The 15,027-nt window shown below is 40.2% G+C and overlaps 1 protein-coding gene and 2 non-coding genes across 3 annotated transcripts; 1 reads left to right on the top strand and 2 right to left on the bottom strand.

The window, feature by feature from the left end:
- Positions 1-9: 9 nt before the first annotated feature.
- LOC110049973 (phosphatidylcholine translocator ABCB4-like) lies at positions 10-14,336 on the bottom strand. The gene is made up of 26 exons (XM_020755830.2): positions 13,465-14,336; positions 12,354-12,552; positions 10,930-11,054; positions 10,734-10,850; positions 10,052-10,106; positions 9,423-9,536; positions 9,177-9,284; positions 8,798-8,923; positions 8,375-8,578; positions 7,999-8,169; positions 7,685-7,846; positions 7,075-7,120; positions 6,849-6,985; positions 6,013-6,153; positions 5,506-5,604; positions 5,204-5,281; positions 3,787-5,121; positions 3,415-3,492; positions 3,038-3,226; positions 2,594-2,694; positions 2,337-2,477; positions 1,675-1,819; positions 1,136-1,333; positions 829-1,035; positions 580-711; positions 10-213 (listed from the first exon to the last, which is right to left on the bottom strand). The coding sequence occupies exons 1-26, from the start codon at positions 14,250-14,252 to the stop codon at positions 10-12; spliced, it is 5,400 nt and encodes a 1,799-aa protein (XP_020611489.2). The 5' UTR covers positions 14,253-14,336.
- Trnat-ugu (transfer RNA threonine (anticodon UGU)) lies at positions 10,224-10,296 on the top strand. The gene has a single exon. It is a non-coding gene; the product is annotated as a tRNA-Thr (tRNA).
- On the bottom strand, positions 12,746-12,818 carry Trnat-ugu (transfer RNA threonine (anticodon UGU)). Its single transcript has one exon. It is a non-coding gene; the product is annotated as a tRNA-Thr (tRNA).
- Positions 14,337-15,027: the final 691 nt, after the last annotated feature.

Genomic DNA, 15,027 nt, shown 5'->3' with positions numbered 1-15,027 from the left:
AAAAGAAAGCTAAAGGTCCTCCACGTCTTCTAAATTCGTTAACAAGTGATACAGGCGTCCTTGTTCCAGAAGTTCATCAAGAGTTCCCTGTTCAATAACACGTCCGCGATACATGAGAACTATCTGGTCAGCTGCTTCAACTGTTTGTCGCCGTCGAGTGAGTATAAGACAAGTTCTGTTCCGAGAAAGGATGTGTATGGCGTCATTTACAGCCTGCGGACAAAAAAACAGTTAATTTCATAAAATAGTGTACGTCCATATTTTTAATGTTGAGTTACCCCGTCAATATTAGCCGGCAACATCTAGAGTCTGTCATACAACAGAACTTGCTATCGTATTAAATTGTGTAAAAGTAGCGTAATCAATCAATGGCGGCACGAATCTTAAGGTCAACATTTAATAATAATAATAGTAATAATAATAATAGTTCATTTATATGAATCACTGCATAGCATGGATCACTACATCTATGAATTTCCGTCTGACTGATTGTCGGACCAACTGACTGACTGACTCACTGACTCACTGACCGACATGATTGACTGACCATCCGGCTGACCGACTGACTGACAGACTCACCTGATCTTCCTGTTCCAACTCGTCAATCACAACGATTGCTGGTCCACGGATAATAGCCCGTGCTGTAGCGATCCTGAGTTTCTGACTGTCGGTCAACTGGATTTGATCTTCATTGGGGACTGTGTCATAGCCCTGAAACAAACATTCAAAAGCATAAATATCCCTGGAATAATATTCCTGAATGCTTCAGCAAACTGCCTAAGATTGTAGCAGAGCCTTTATGACCGCAGCAAAGGTCCAGTTTCTCACCTTTGTTAGATCCGTTATAAATTCATGTGCATAAGCTGAGTACGCGGCGTCTTCAATCTCGCGCCTCGTTATTTCTCTGCTGTTGTCACCATAAGCGATGTTCTCGGCAATACTACAATGTGGAAGAAACGAGCGATGGGACACCACTGCATGCCGGGATCGCAACCAAGAAAGTTCCAAACTGCGTATGTCCACACCATCCAAGAACTGAAATGTGATGCAAAGTTATATGCGTTCAAATTTTAGCGTTTCATAAACAGGTTTTATTTTTTCAAAACCTGAAGCAAAATGAAATTACATTACTTACCAATGCACCCTTGAAAGGATCAAAGAAACGTTCCAACAAAAGTTCAAATGGATTGATTTTTTCGTTGTCCAGCGGTACAATGGCTAATGTTTGTCCACTGTTGACCTTCACGTTTAACTGGCTCAACAATGGAGCGCCATTGTGTAGAGGGTCTGGCAGTTCCACATGTTTAAATTCCAAGCTTCCTTCGACTTCGTCCTTTGAGAAATAAATTACAACATGGTGACTTCAAATATTTAGAGACGTATTCATATTAGGAATTTTCTTATTGCCCGGCTGCAGGAAAATCGACCGAGAGAGATACATGGCAATGTTATCCAACAAAACTAACTACTTTTGCAGGAATCTGGGTCACTAAGTTGTTATTTGTTTCCACGTCCATTTTACGTTTACCACTGTGTGCAATGAGGGCTTCAAAACAAGTTCGAGATGACCCTGAGCGCCGTTTAATCGTGTACGTTGCCATAAAATAATTCTAAATGTAATTAATTTTTCTTTTACTGCTGGTGGAACAGAGCCAGGAGGAGATTGTCGCTCACCATCTTATCACCTATGTGATCTTCCACGTTTGCTGCCTCGTACTCGAACAATCTGTTCAGCGATTCTTCGGTGTCTTCATGCGCGTGCGGCGGTGCTCGCGAGTTGGCCGTAGCATAAGAACCGAACAACACTGTCATTAACACACTGAAACAAGAAAATAAATTATGCTGTAAGCCTACTAAATTATTTCTTTGTAAATCGGAGAACCTTGCGTTACGGTTATTTCTTTTTTGACCCGAAGACGGCTCAGTCAATTTTCTGAAAACCTCGGTTAACACGACTACGTCCAAAATACCCCATAATATACAACTAACGATCACCAGTTGGGACAGCGGACATCGTGTGTCAGTTGTGTTTTGAATCGATTGGGATCAATCATAATGACATCATTTTAAAGAAAGATTAGGTTACTGTAATAATTCAAATATATTCCGTTAATACGACCGACTGGGTATGGGCCGGCTTCAATGTTGCTGAATGCTAGATACCCTGGTCCACTTTGCGTCCGTCTGCAACAAAGCTTCTCTTTTCACAATTGGTTTCCTGACTAGGACCATTAATTATAGGAAGTACGACTGTATTTCAATTTCAAAGAAGGATTCTTTTTCCTGCAATGGATGCATAATGGCCAACTACAGTGGAAACGAAATCTGCTGCCTACCCCAAGACTTCAATAGCTGCCATGTCTCCTATGCTGATAAGGTAGCAACCGAACCTCAGTGCGCCTGCGTAAATGAAAAACACCATAGCTTGTCCAACAGCGAAGGCAAAACCACTGGCGATGACTTTCTTCAACGCATGCCTGTAAAAAAGAGCATAACAAATGTATAATACATTAAGTATAAGATCTGCTAAAAACGTGGTTGCTTTCCCAGATTTAACGTAGAAATTAATTATAAAACAAATATAAATTCTTACTTGTATTTTTCGAAGATAGCATCCTTATACTTCTTGGCGAACTTGTTTTCCATTCCAAGGGCTGAAATTGTTTCCATTTTCTTGAAGCTTGTTTTGAGCAGCTATAATTAATGTAGTAAAGGTCATTAACAGAACTGCTGTTTCTAAAAAGAGCCAAAATATGATTGCTTTTAAGCTGGCCGATCTATTAATAGCCGAATAATTTTTTTCTTGGACATCACCTCTTATCTTAACCTTTTTGCCTCTCAAAAATTTAATGTGTAATTAGAACAGGGTAAGTGTCTTAGCATGAACAGAAAAGAATTGTATTAATATTAAATTACAATTTCAAAACGGCAGAACCGATTTGTTGTAATGACGATTCTCTCTACTAATTCGAAAAAGCGTCGTGTGACGCGTTAGCGATGGCTACACTGCTACATGTTACATGTATTAAACACTCACTTCTTCAACTCCTTCTGATTCAACAGTAGCATCGGCTTCATTCTGCTGAATACGATTAGCCAGCCCAATGACTGGAAGTCCAGCTAACACGACAAGTGTCATCTTCCACCCATTGTACAAAGCCATACCAAGTGTGGATACGGACGAAAAGGTCTCCTGGACTCTGGTGCCAAGATATTTGCCTATGGACTGATTGGTAAGGAAAAAGCAAACTGAGGGAGTAGAATCGTTTAAAACGTGCGCACATCAGTTATCTCTTAAAAACAATTCTTCTAATGCTAAAATGAGTTAGGTTCAATTTCCATACAGGATGAGAGAGCTATGATATATACGAATAAGCCAGCTACAAAGCGAATCTGGAAATAAACACTACTCACGTTTTGCAAAGCTGCTTCTACATCCTTTTCAACTTGGCTCATGAGTAGGTCCGGCTGTTTTTGTGGATCTGGTAAAACCTTAAGTAAAGCAAAACTTCTTAGTTCAAAATCATAAAATTGTTTCTATATGCGTTCAATTTCAGAATCCTAAAAGAGTCCTGAGACAAAAAAAGCCATATCAAACCAAAGATATCAAATCTTAAAGCGAGGTTGGAGTCTTCAATACAATCGCTTGCTATCCAACGTGACTTGCAAGAAGAAGAATAATTGAGGGTTTTTCCTTAGTTATATTCACAAGGATTTTTGCAGCCAGAACTCGTCAACACTTAGTTTATCGCTTTACAGTGTCGATTCGCATAGATCTATTCTTACCAAAAGGTCCTGGTTCGGCATATTTGTCGGGAGTCCCATTTCCTGCAGCTTTGTAACTCCCACTTTATCAACTGATCCTGCATATGGATTGGTAGGAATCACGGTATCACCCAAGCGTTGTGCTCCAGTCGGTATTGCAGTGGAGCTGGGAAATAATCCGTCTTGTGGTACCATACCAAAATTAACTTGTGAGCCAGGTATCATTGCCCTACCGGAAAAACCTATCGACGTGGAAGTTGGCACCATTCCAGCAGCTGGAGTTAAATCTGTAGGCATTCCTGCAACCTCTGATGACCCTGGTGGCAACGTACCAGAATTTACTTGTGGGTCAGGAATCACCGCCCCATAACCTCCCATTCCAAGGCCAGCTGTACCAGGAAAATCTATCGCTGTGGAAGGGGGCACCATTCTCGCAGCTGATGTTATATCTGTAGGCATTCCTAAAACCTGTGGTGACATACCAGAATTGATTTCAGGAACTGCTAGAGGAACTCTGGTTCCCAGTCCGGGAATCTGGGGCATACTGCCTCCGCTTTCCCCAAATGATGAATCATGAGTTCCAGTTGGTAATTGACCAGGGTTCAATCTAAATACTGCTATTCCAGATTGACTAGACTGTGTTGGAAGACTAGGAAGGCTTATTCCAGCTCTCAAACCTGATGGGGTGATTCCGGTGGGAACGCTACCGGGTATTTGTGGCAGACCAGGGACTGACGGTACACCCGAAGGTAGACCAGCAACAGATATCCCTGTCATTCCTGGAGTAGTTTCTGAATTAGAGGGTAATCCCAAAGATAAAGATCCGCTATTAGATGGGACTTGACCGGCAGCAAATCCCGGCAATGACATCTGCCCTGTTCCTGCTAGGTTCAATGGAGTTAAACTAGTTGGCATTCTGGGAAGGCCTTGTGCCGTTTCCATGTTTGATGGTAAACCATGTTGCGCTAATCCCGGTGTAGATATCCCTGCTGAAAAGCTACCCGAGGGAAAGCCTGGTGTTTGAGGTGCAGCGGAAATGGCTCCAATTTCTGGTAACCCTGTTGAGACCATTTTAGGAAATCCTGGAGAAGATGGAATTTCAGATGGCAAATGCGGTGTTAAATTTCCAACTGCGTGCAGACCAGAAGCTGGTATTTGTTCAGATGGTAGCCCTGTGACTCCTGCAGGGAACATTTGAGAAGGGGCATTACCTATGGATGGTAACTGCGCGGTGGGTGCACCAGGAACAGTGGGTAGTCCCATCCTCATCGAGTGAGGTACACCAGGAAATTGTCCTCCGGCTCCAGGGAATACGGTAAGTGAGTCGCCTATCCCTGGAATTTGAGGAACTGAGTTCTGATTGAACGCAATATAATTTATCAGTTAAACTTTTAATGAGATCTGTCCATGAAGACAATTGAAATAAAATGACACTAACCTTGTTTATTGATGTATCAAAGGCCATTTTTTGCAGTCTTGTTCTCAACTTCTCAGTGGCGAAACTGAGCATAAATTTCTAAAATATAATAAATATCCACATCTATTTTTTTAGCCTAAATCACCTATAGCATTCAAAAACAAGACATATCCTATAAATGAACTGGCGATAGACTCCATATTTCTAGAAGATCGATCGCATTAAGTATGGAGATCATAAAGTCGGCTGAGTATACAGTCGCAAACACAAACGATGGCTCGCAGCATGCATCTGGGCCTTCCACTGAGGAAATAAATTCTTACCTCAATGGTGCCACCAAATCCAACTACGGCTCCTAACACAACAAACATGCTTGCCCAGAATGGCCCTTCACGTGCAACCCTCAGAGGATCATTCATAAACTAAGAAGACAAACATTCCATATAGTTACTACCTTTTGTGAAGCAGTAGTGAAGAAGAAAGGAAACCTACTTTACTGTCGTTTTGCGCAAGGAATAAACTCTACGATTAATCTTCCTAGCGGACTGAAACCTGAGAAAGATGTTCGGGGAATAACTTGTGAATCATGAACTCATACGATGTTGACTCTTCAGGGCATATTTATTAATTATGGCAACCAAGTAACAGTCATGTTTTATTCTGAGCATGAATTTATTTTCGTCAACCTTCCCCGTTTAGTTATTAACGAAAACACTTGCAAGAACTGGTCCTTGCGTTACAGAAGTTTGTTTTTCTTATAGCAATGAAAACTCTTCTGTACACGGAGCGAAAAGCCCCATTTATGTAATTTAATTGATAAATGTTGTTACCTTTTGTATTTCGCCGAAAAGAAAAGAGAGACCTGGGGCGACCATTCCAGTGATAGCAGCTCCCAGAGCTCCTGTTAACAACAATGGTAAGTCCTGAAGCTGCATCCTTATCATGTTGTATGCGGACTTTCCGTCATTCAACTGGAATCAATTAAATGTTTCAAAAATCCCTTGAAATACTTTTAAAAGTAACTAAAACGTTATGTCTGGACAAATTGTATCACAACACCATTTTCATGCTAACTACATTTCCCTCCTAGCCATTCCATGAATATCTGATTATCAGAGAAATGTTTTCAGACAGCTGCCGCTAATCATGCCTGAAAAAGCATTGATTGAGGCTAAGGAAAGCGCCACAAAAATATATACGGCCGAAGGTATTCCCACTATCCGTAAGTATATATTATGTCAAATTACCGATAAGCTTGCAAACCCAACACTCTCACTGTAAGTTAAGTCTGCATACGAGCCAAGTGGCCCATTAGGCCGGAGCATATCCCGGTTTCCGTGGCGTGAAGCGACTAGGAATTTCTCTACTCCCCCGTGCATGGAATGTTAGTGAAATTCGCCGGTACCCATTTATACACTTGGGTGGAGAGAGGCACTGTGAGAGTAAAGTGTCTTGCCCAAGAACATAACACAATGTCCCCGAACCCGGTCCACTCGAGCCGGAGTCGCGCGCACTAACCATGAGACCATCGTACTCTCACTGAAGAGTAGTCTTATGCGTTATGTAATTGATTTCTTCCACCCTTTTCGAAATTTAACTATATGCATATGATGCTTCATGGTCGTGTTAGTTCAAGTAACAAGCAATTGCTGAATGCTTTTGTCACCTTGTCTTGGATTATCTGACGGATTTTTGATATGAAGCCTTTTACTTGCTCTTTAGTCTGTTCCTGACTCTGATTTAAACTAGCCTCCAGTTCTTCGATGCCGTCTTTGACCGGCGGTGGCTCTAATAAGACTGAAACTGAATTAAAGCAAATAATTTCAATAAAGATCTTAAAAGTACTTTGTTTTAAGAAATTTATAGTGTACAATACTAGCCGTCAATCTCACCAGTTTTCATTAACCTCTCTTGGTGTACAGTCTGAGACTCAAAATACTGAAACAAAAACAAAACAAGCGATTATAAACTCTTTCTGTGAGGAAACGGCAGGTAAGTGAAGTCTGTTCTTGAACTTAATGGCTCATCCGGTCGGCTCTTATCTCAGGTCTCAGTAGCATGAAGCAGCTAAGAGTGTTTCCAGTCCCCTTGGATGGCATGCTAGACCACCACAGAGTGATCTCCAACATCTAATTCGTCGCTTTCTATTTATAAACCTTGTTCATGCAAGGGCTTAAACTGGGATCACCTCGTCCGACGTCCAGCACGCTTACCAAGAGGCCACCGCAATTCCCACAATTAACTAGATAGCGCTGAAGACGTTGGCACCTGCCAAGGCGGCAGAAAACCAGAAATCATTTGAAATGAAACAATTCTCCCCACAGGGTCTAAAATTCAAAGTAAACGAAGCACGTGGCCTGCTCTCGAAGTCTTCATCGGCAAAGTGTGAGCTAGCTGCTTTAAGTTTCAGATCATGTGACGAAAATTATTGCTATTTAAACCAACCCAAGGTCAAGAACGAATAGACGTAGTCTTACTTATTTGAAATCAGGTTTAACTCACTTGAAGTGTAGCTAAGTATCTGAATGCCCTTCCTGATAACATCAGTTCCTCAGGACTCCCCTGTTCAATTATTTCACCATTGTGAAGAACAATAATGACGTCAGCAATACGAGCTACTGACACGTGACTAGTTGAAATGACTGTGGTGCGACCTCGGCGAGCCTGAAACACAATATGGTTACGGAGCAGATGCAGTTTAAAACTTTGCATTGATTAATCAGTGTATTTAGCTTACGATTATCCTTTAGCAAAAGGTAAAATCGCCTTCTCAAGGTTACACCGTCATAAAAGCGTTTTCTTTTTTTGACACGCACCTGATCTAAGTAGTTCGTAAGAGCATTTAAAGCAGAGTTGTCCATGATTGACAGGTCTTCCTCCCACAGCAGTATCCGGGGCTTTCTGATCATTGCCCGCGCCAGCGCTAGCAAATGTTTCTGGTAGGATGTCAGCGGCGATCCGTCGTCGTAAAGCACGGTAGCGTATCCCTAAAGTGTAGGAGATACTTATAGATTTACACCTCAAATTTGCGACTTCGTTATTTCATGACAATGAAACAGACAGCCTTCAAGATATTTAGTTTCAACCCATATAAGTTATTTACCCTGCAGGTCGTAAGGCCTCGTAGAAAAAGGAATTTCCACTGCTGGTTGATTGCTGTAAAAATATTCAAAAATTCCTACTGTAGCTTACTTTTGGAAATGCTGTGATGAACTCGTGCGCCCCAGCAGCCTTTGCGGCACGCACTATTTCCTTAAAAGTCGCGTCACCCTTTCCGTATGCAATGTTATCTGCTATTGAAGTGTTGAAGAACTCGGGTTTCTTGTGTACTATCCCAGTTTGTTGACGAAACCAGCGCTGGTCAAGGAAACGTAAGTCTTGTCCATCGAGCCTCACCTTTGTGTCAAAAATAAAGACAAACATAAGTACATGTGCTTTAAAATAAAGAAATTCACGATACCCTGAGAAAATTAAATAGGAATGATGCATCAGGCCACCGCATGGAAGAAAGGTTGAAGTCAGGAGAAATTTAGTCTTTTTTTTGTGAACTCGTGACATAGGCATGCAATGCGTGCAGAGAGCCGTTGAGAATACATTATAGTTTTACAGTCTTACTTTCCCAGTCTGTGGATCATAAATTCTCTGCAGCAATTTTATAAGTGCACTTTTCCCGCTACCCTTGTCACCCAACAAGGCAATCGTCTGACCTTCTTCTACCGTGAAGTTAATCGACTTCAACACCTGTGAGATGGAAAACATACAACGTATTGATTTCGTTAAAAAGACAAAGAGGACTGAATTATTCTCTATTCAAAGTTCGCCTAAATAAGAACAAAATTGATTTAATTCTTATGAGTGTTTTCTTGTCTAGAAAAACTACAATATTTAAGTTCCTCATTACAGACCAAAATTAGGACGAACTTTAACATTTAGTTGAACAATAGGAAGTAAAGTGAAGCAGCCAAACGTGCCACTGTGCGTCTAAACATCATACCTGATATTCGGGTCGGGAGGGATAATGGAAGTAAACATTGAAAACATCCAGTTTACCAAACACTGTGTCAAGTTGACTGGTAGCCTTGTCAAATGGGTCTTCATCAGTCTACGAGAAAAAAAATGTATATCTTTGTTGCCTCTGTTGCATCTTTGGCTCCATCATTGCTGTTTTCGGGTTGCCACACAACGCTCAGGAGAGTAGCATTTCGAATCAAAAAATATACCATAAAACAAAAGATCTTACCGACTCTGAGACTCCGAGCAGAGATGAAAGCGCTGTTCTGGCGTCACCGACGTCTTCCACTTGCTCTCCGGTTCCTGCCATTTGCATCACTCCAGAAATGATCGCCATAAATATCTTCATTGAACAAAAGGGACAAGTCAACAGAAATATAAGGACCGCAGTGCGCATTAAACACTTCAAGACATCGCCCTGGCCGGGGATATTTTGTTTTGTTCTTGGGCAAGACATTTTCACACACAAGTGCCTCTCTCCACCCAGGTGTATAGATGGGTACCGGCGAATTTGATACAGGGTATAACGTAAGTAACCCTCTTATGGACTAGCACCCATCCAAGAGGGAGTAGAGATACAGGAAATAACCGCCAACCTGTTGCGCCACTTTACCAGAACACGGACTTAACCGAATACATCGTTTCCTCTAATATGTCGGAAAAAATCCGTCTTTGACCGTGCCGAATTTAAAATGACTTAGCAATATAATTAGGGAGATAAAACAACGTCTGGCGTATAATAATCAGCGAAAAAAGAGTACTTGAGGTATACTATGTGTACTTCATCATTAAAACTTGAATAAGCGAAAAAACAAAAGTAGCAAACGAAAGAGAAAACAAACATGCAAAAGAACTGACCGTCATCAAAGCTCCTGGAGTCACATTTCCTCCTGGTAATAGAGTGGAACTGTACCTAGATGAGATTTTAGCGGAGATTCCATTAGTATCTAACACATAAACGTTAGAGAATTGAACTGTGAAACATAGTTACAGAACAACATTATTAAAAGTTAACTAATGTGGCATGGCAGCCTCGTTAGCTCAGTGGTTAGAGCACTGGTCTTGTAAACCAGGGGTCGAGAGTTCAAATCTCTCACGGGGCTGCTGTAATTTTTGTATTTTCTCTTTTTTTTGTGCTTGATGCGAACTCCAATTCTCAGATATATCTCTTATTCTTTCACCCATTCATGCATTCACTCATTTACTTCATGCTATTTTCACCTCTGAACTGATTAGCGACTTCGTATAATGAACTGCCGGTCTAGATGAAAACAAGTCTCAGAGAATTGGTTGAGGGTAATTTTTTCGTCAGGAATTTCTGTAGTCTGAGTAACCGCAATCATAAAGATAACAGGGAAGAATTTAAAAGTTCCTTAGTGGTTCAGCAAGATTTTCAGAGATGCCCCTAGATTGCTGTTCACAGGAGTTGTGAACGACTTCCCGTGATAGTTTCTGATTGGATATCAAGAACAGCAAAGGTTCAAACTGGCGTTGAAACAAACCTTAACCATTATTGAAGATAAAATGTACGTTAACTCACCAAAAGCCCAAACCAAGGAAGCCGAAGGTGACGACAGTAGAGATTCCACTCTGTATGCCGAGAACAAGGCTCCTTAGTTTGTTTAGATTGTTGCTCGCCTCTATCTTGCTAGCGTATCTGTTGATGAAAGAGGTCTGATCAAAGTTACTGTTATTAAAGCGAATTAAGCAAAGTGAAAAGAAAACTTCTGACTTACCGTGCTTTCTCAATTTTCTCTCCAGCATATGACGCCACGGTTTTTATCGATCCCAGGCTCTTTTTTGCCATTGCACTGGCTCGCTTTTTCAACTCCTCTTTTTGCTTCATAACAAATTTTTCAACCTAACAAGAATATTACAACAAAGTGTAGATGTAAGACAAATCATTAACGTAAAATTCATGGCTGTAAATTAATGAAAAAGGAATAAAGTTTTGTTGTTGTTTGTTTGTTAATATTGTACACGTTTAGGAGCTGCTTGACAAGCCATGCACCTGACAACAATCACAGAAGAATATACACCATTTGAGAAGTCAAGAGATTTTTTTGTGTAAATGTTTGTTCAAACTGTAAAAAATAATTATATGCATAGAGAAGGAGTTTACATGTAACATAGAGTATGTTGCTACCAGTGTTGTCAATTTCAGTTGCACTCGTAATTTTGTTTGCACATCATGGTATATTTAGGCGAGTTCGCACATGATTTATCATCAATATCCTCATAAGGCAATGCAGAATTATTTTAATCTTAGTCAGTTAGAAACAAAAACTAGAAAGTGTATCTTACGCAGCAAATTGTGGCGAAGACGTAACGTATGGACCACGTAAAGCTGAGAAACTAGAAACTATGACGCACTCAAGAAAAAAAGCCGGGAAACAACTGGAAGCTATGACGTAGGTAAGAAAAAATGGCGGGAAGCAACTGGCCGGGTTGTTCAAAGCCCGATTAAGCTAACCCTAGATTAGAGAAAATTTTTATTTGAGTTTTGTAACTTTTGGGTGCTGTTTTCTGTTTATATTGTTTGCCCTTCAGGTTTGAGTTTGAAAAATCACAAACTACACAAAACATAAGCAATGAAAAACATTTTTACACAAGAAAAATGAATACTTCGATTAACTTTTTATCCTAGGTTAGCGTTAACCGGCTTTCGAACATTCCGGCCCTGGAGGCTATGACGTTTACAACAAATAGTGGCGAGAACCACCTGAACGCTGTAAAATGGATGAAAAAACGTATACCTTTACTTTTTCCGCAGTCGCTTAAGAGCAAGTGAAGCTAGAAAGAGCGCAGAATCACTAAACAGCTTTAGTGATCAGAGGCATCATATCATTAATTTTAATTTACACGTGCAGGTACGACCAGAATGTCATCGACCAGTATCAAAAATCCTACTTTGAAAAATAAAACTGAGACGTGTCGTAACGGAATAAAAGAATAAAAAAACAAAAAGAGTATTGTATCAGCCTCGTTGACTCAGTGGTTAGAGCACTGGTCTTTTAAACCAGGGGTCGAGAGTTCAAATCTCTCACGGGATTGCAATGTTTTTTTGTTTTTTGTTTTTTTTGTTTTGTTGTTGTTGTTGTTGTTGTTGTTTTTTATCCTGCTTAATTTCTAAAAGACGATAAAACTGCTGTACCTTTACCTTGTGCGCGATACCTTGAACAACCGCTAGGACAGGCCCAGCAGCCATCATTAGTAGCGTGATTTTCCAGTTTTCAATGAAGCTGACAAGAAATCCAGACATCACATTTGATACACTCTGTATCAAGTACGCTATCTCTCCGCCCAGGCCCCCGCTCAGCGCGTCGAGGTCGTGTTGGCTGATAGCTTCTCGAGGATCTCTGACACACAAAAAAAGACGTTTTGATTTGGTAGAAGAGATAATGGTGATCATTACACCATTAGACAGGTAGATATTTATAATAAAAAAGGACCAACAAATTCTCTATAAAATGTATAGCATACAATTTAAGGATGTATAACTGAGAATTGGAGTTCGCATCAAGCAGAAAAACAATTACAAAAAAATGCAAAAGCCCCGTGAGAGATTTGAACTCTCGACCCCTGGTTTACAAGACCAGTGCTCTATCCACTGAGCTAACGAGGCTGACATGCTATTACGCACAACTTTTAACAGTTTTATCTGTGTAACTAAAATTAAAATTAAGGGTCTCAAATCATTGTACGAAAAAATGATAGAAGTAGTTTATTTCAGGTCACACTGCAAGCCGTAAAAAGCCGTGAAAAGTTGTCCACCTTGTTGGACGTGTACCATGGCTCACAGAGACAATAACATCTTACTACACCTAAAACTTTTCTTCTCTGGGATGAGACTTTGAACTTTTGGTTCATTTCCAGGGGAACTATCACATATTACACATTTATCCTATGTTCTCACTCAAGTATGTGATGAGTCTTATATTTGCGCGTTAAAAAATACTGCACAGACGCGTAAAAACAGGTACGTTAAAAACAATAAAAATAAACGACAACGGCCAGTGTACCAGCCTCGTTAGCTCAGTGGTTAGAGCACTGGTCTTGTAAACCAGGGGTCGAGAGTTCAAATCTCAAATCTCAAATCTGCAAGAAGTTCTATTTTTCTTTTTGTCCCGATTGATACACAAATGCTATTTTTATTTATTTATTTATTTATTTATTTATTTGCTTCGTTTTGTCTATTGAAATGTTTACTTTATTTGTTCGTAGCAAAGCAACATGTTTCTATTCACCAACAATTTTTTTGTCATACTTACGTAATACTTTCCAAGTTAACCACACCCTCATGTATCTTGGTGTCGTAAAATCCGGGATCTTTGTCCAGCATTGCATCTGTTAAATTTTCGCTCAAGTTTTTAACTGCCCTCTCTGAAGCAATGTTCCACATCACATTCTGTCCGAGCGCAAAAAGCAATGTTCCAATGGCCGCATACACATAATAAAGGGCATATTTGCTCATCTTTTCCTCAATTCTGTTTTGAGATAAGCGGCAGTTTTCCGTGATGTTTCGCAGCGTGTAATTTACATTATTTGTTTCGGGCAGAACTTTGGATGTTGGTGTCACAGGTAACATTTTAATACTCTGAACAGGACCTATGCTATCTTTTTGCTTTACAGAAATTCTCTCCTTTGACTTCACCGTGTCAACACGAGTCCCGTTTACCTCAATTCCAGTTAATTCTGTTCCGTTCAGAGTTGTCCCGTTAAGAAACACTGATGTTGTATTATAACGAGTTGAGTTCCTTCCCTCGAAAACTGTTTGGTTTAGCAGCTCACCGTTCAAGCCGACAACTTTCACCTGTATTCCAGTTTCGTTTACCGTAACTTCAAGCGATTTTGTTTCCGTAACGTTTATTCCTTCTAACCGGGGATGAATCATCTCCAGTGTCACCAGGTTTCTTAATCTAACAGAAGTAATACTCTCGTTAAGCGTACAGCTGTAGTTTTCATGGATAACAAGCTCATCCGTCATCTTGCCGTAGATCATGGCTCCCAGAGATGGAATCAGCCCATTAGCTATTGCCATGAGGGACCCACAAATCATTAAAACACGAGAGACCACATCTGAAACAAACTAAATCAACACCAACAGGTAAATACTGTATTTCGTCGATTAGAGTCCCTTCCTTTTAAATCGTGAACTTTGAAATCAAAATGCACCCTCGTCTCCCTTAAAACTAGTCAGAGGGAATCAATGAAGTAAGGGAAATAGTGTTTGCTGCTGGTTTTGTGCAAAAAAATACTGAAACTGTGCAAACTTCAAACTGAGTTAAATACACAGTTTACAAGAGGAAATGAGAAATTTAAAGGAAACTTTCTGGACGCTCTCTCAATGAAGCTCAATGATACAAGATAATGGCATCTGCTCGACATCCACTTAACTTATATTTAAATAAATTGTTGATGTTGTTGTTTTCCAATGGAACAAACTGCAACTGGTTAATTTCGTTTGTTATTATATTCAAATATGCAATTTGATAATTGGTTGTTCTTAAATAAATTATAGAGACAAGACACTGCCACACGTATTTTTAAACTCTCTTTTGAGGTTCTGGCACATAGCAACCACGCTAGCAACTACCGCACGCTCATGTAAATTTCGGAGACAGGCACTAATTTTAGTCCTTTCGCGAACTTCCGTCCTTATCACGTGAGAATCGATGAGATATGCCTTGAGATATTTTAAAGACACTTTTGCGATGCAACACAATTAGAGAAAAGTTAAGGTAATCTTTAAATTACAGTTAAGTAAGCTGAAAAAATAGCAAAGAAACAAAGGTGATTAAGATTGAGACCTATAGAGACAGATTACGGACGAG

This window comes from Orbicella faveolata, unplaced genomic scaffold (assembly GCF_042242905.1).
Source record: "Orbicella faveolata isolate gen_17 unplaced genomic scaffold, um_ofav_v1 contig_13, whole genome shotgun sequence".
NCBI classification, from domain to species: Eukaryota; Metazoa; Cnidaria; class Anthozoa; order Scleractinia; family Merulinidae; genus Orbicella; species Orbicella faveolata.
Note: the sequence above shows the minus strand (reverse complement) of the source record. Positions and strands in the feature narration are given on the sequence as shown.

What these genes read in the sequence shown, in the direction of transcription:
- LOC110049973 (XM_020755830.2), bottom strand. Translation starts at nt 14,252, where the DNA reads ATGATTTGTGGGTCCCTCATGGCAATAGCTAATGGGCTGATTCCATCT. An exon ending in ATGATCCACAGACTGGGAAA is followed by an intron (nt 8,579 to 8,797) that starts GTAAGACTGTAA and finishes TTTGACACAAAG; the next exon opens with GTGAGGCTCGATGGACAAGA. An exon ending in AGTTGGAACAGGAAGATCAG is followed by an intron (nt 214 to 579) that starts GTGAGTCTGTCA and finishes TTTTGTCCGCAG; the next exon opens with GCTGTAAATGACGCCATACA.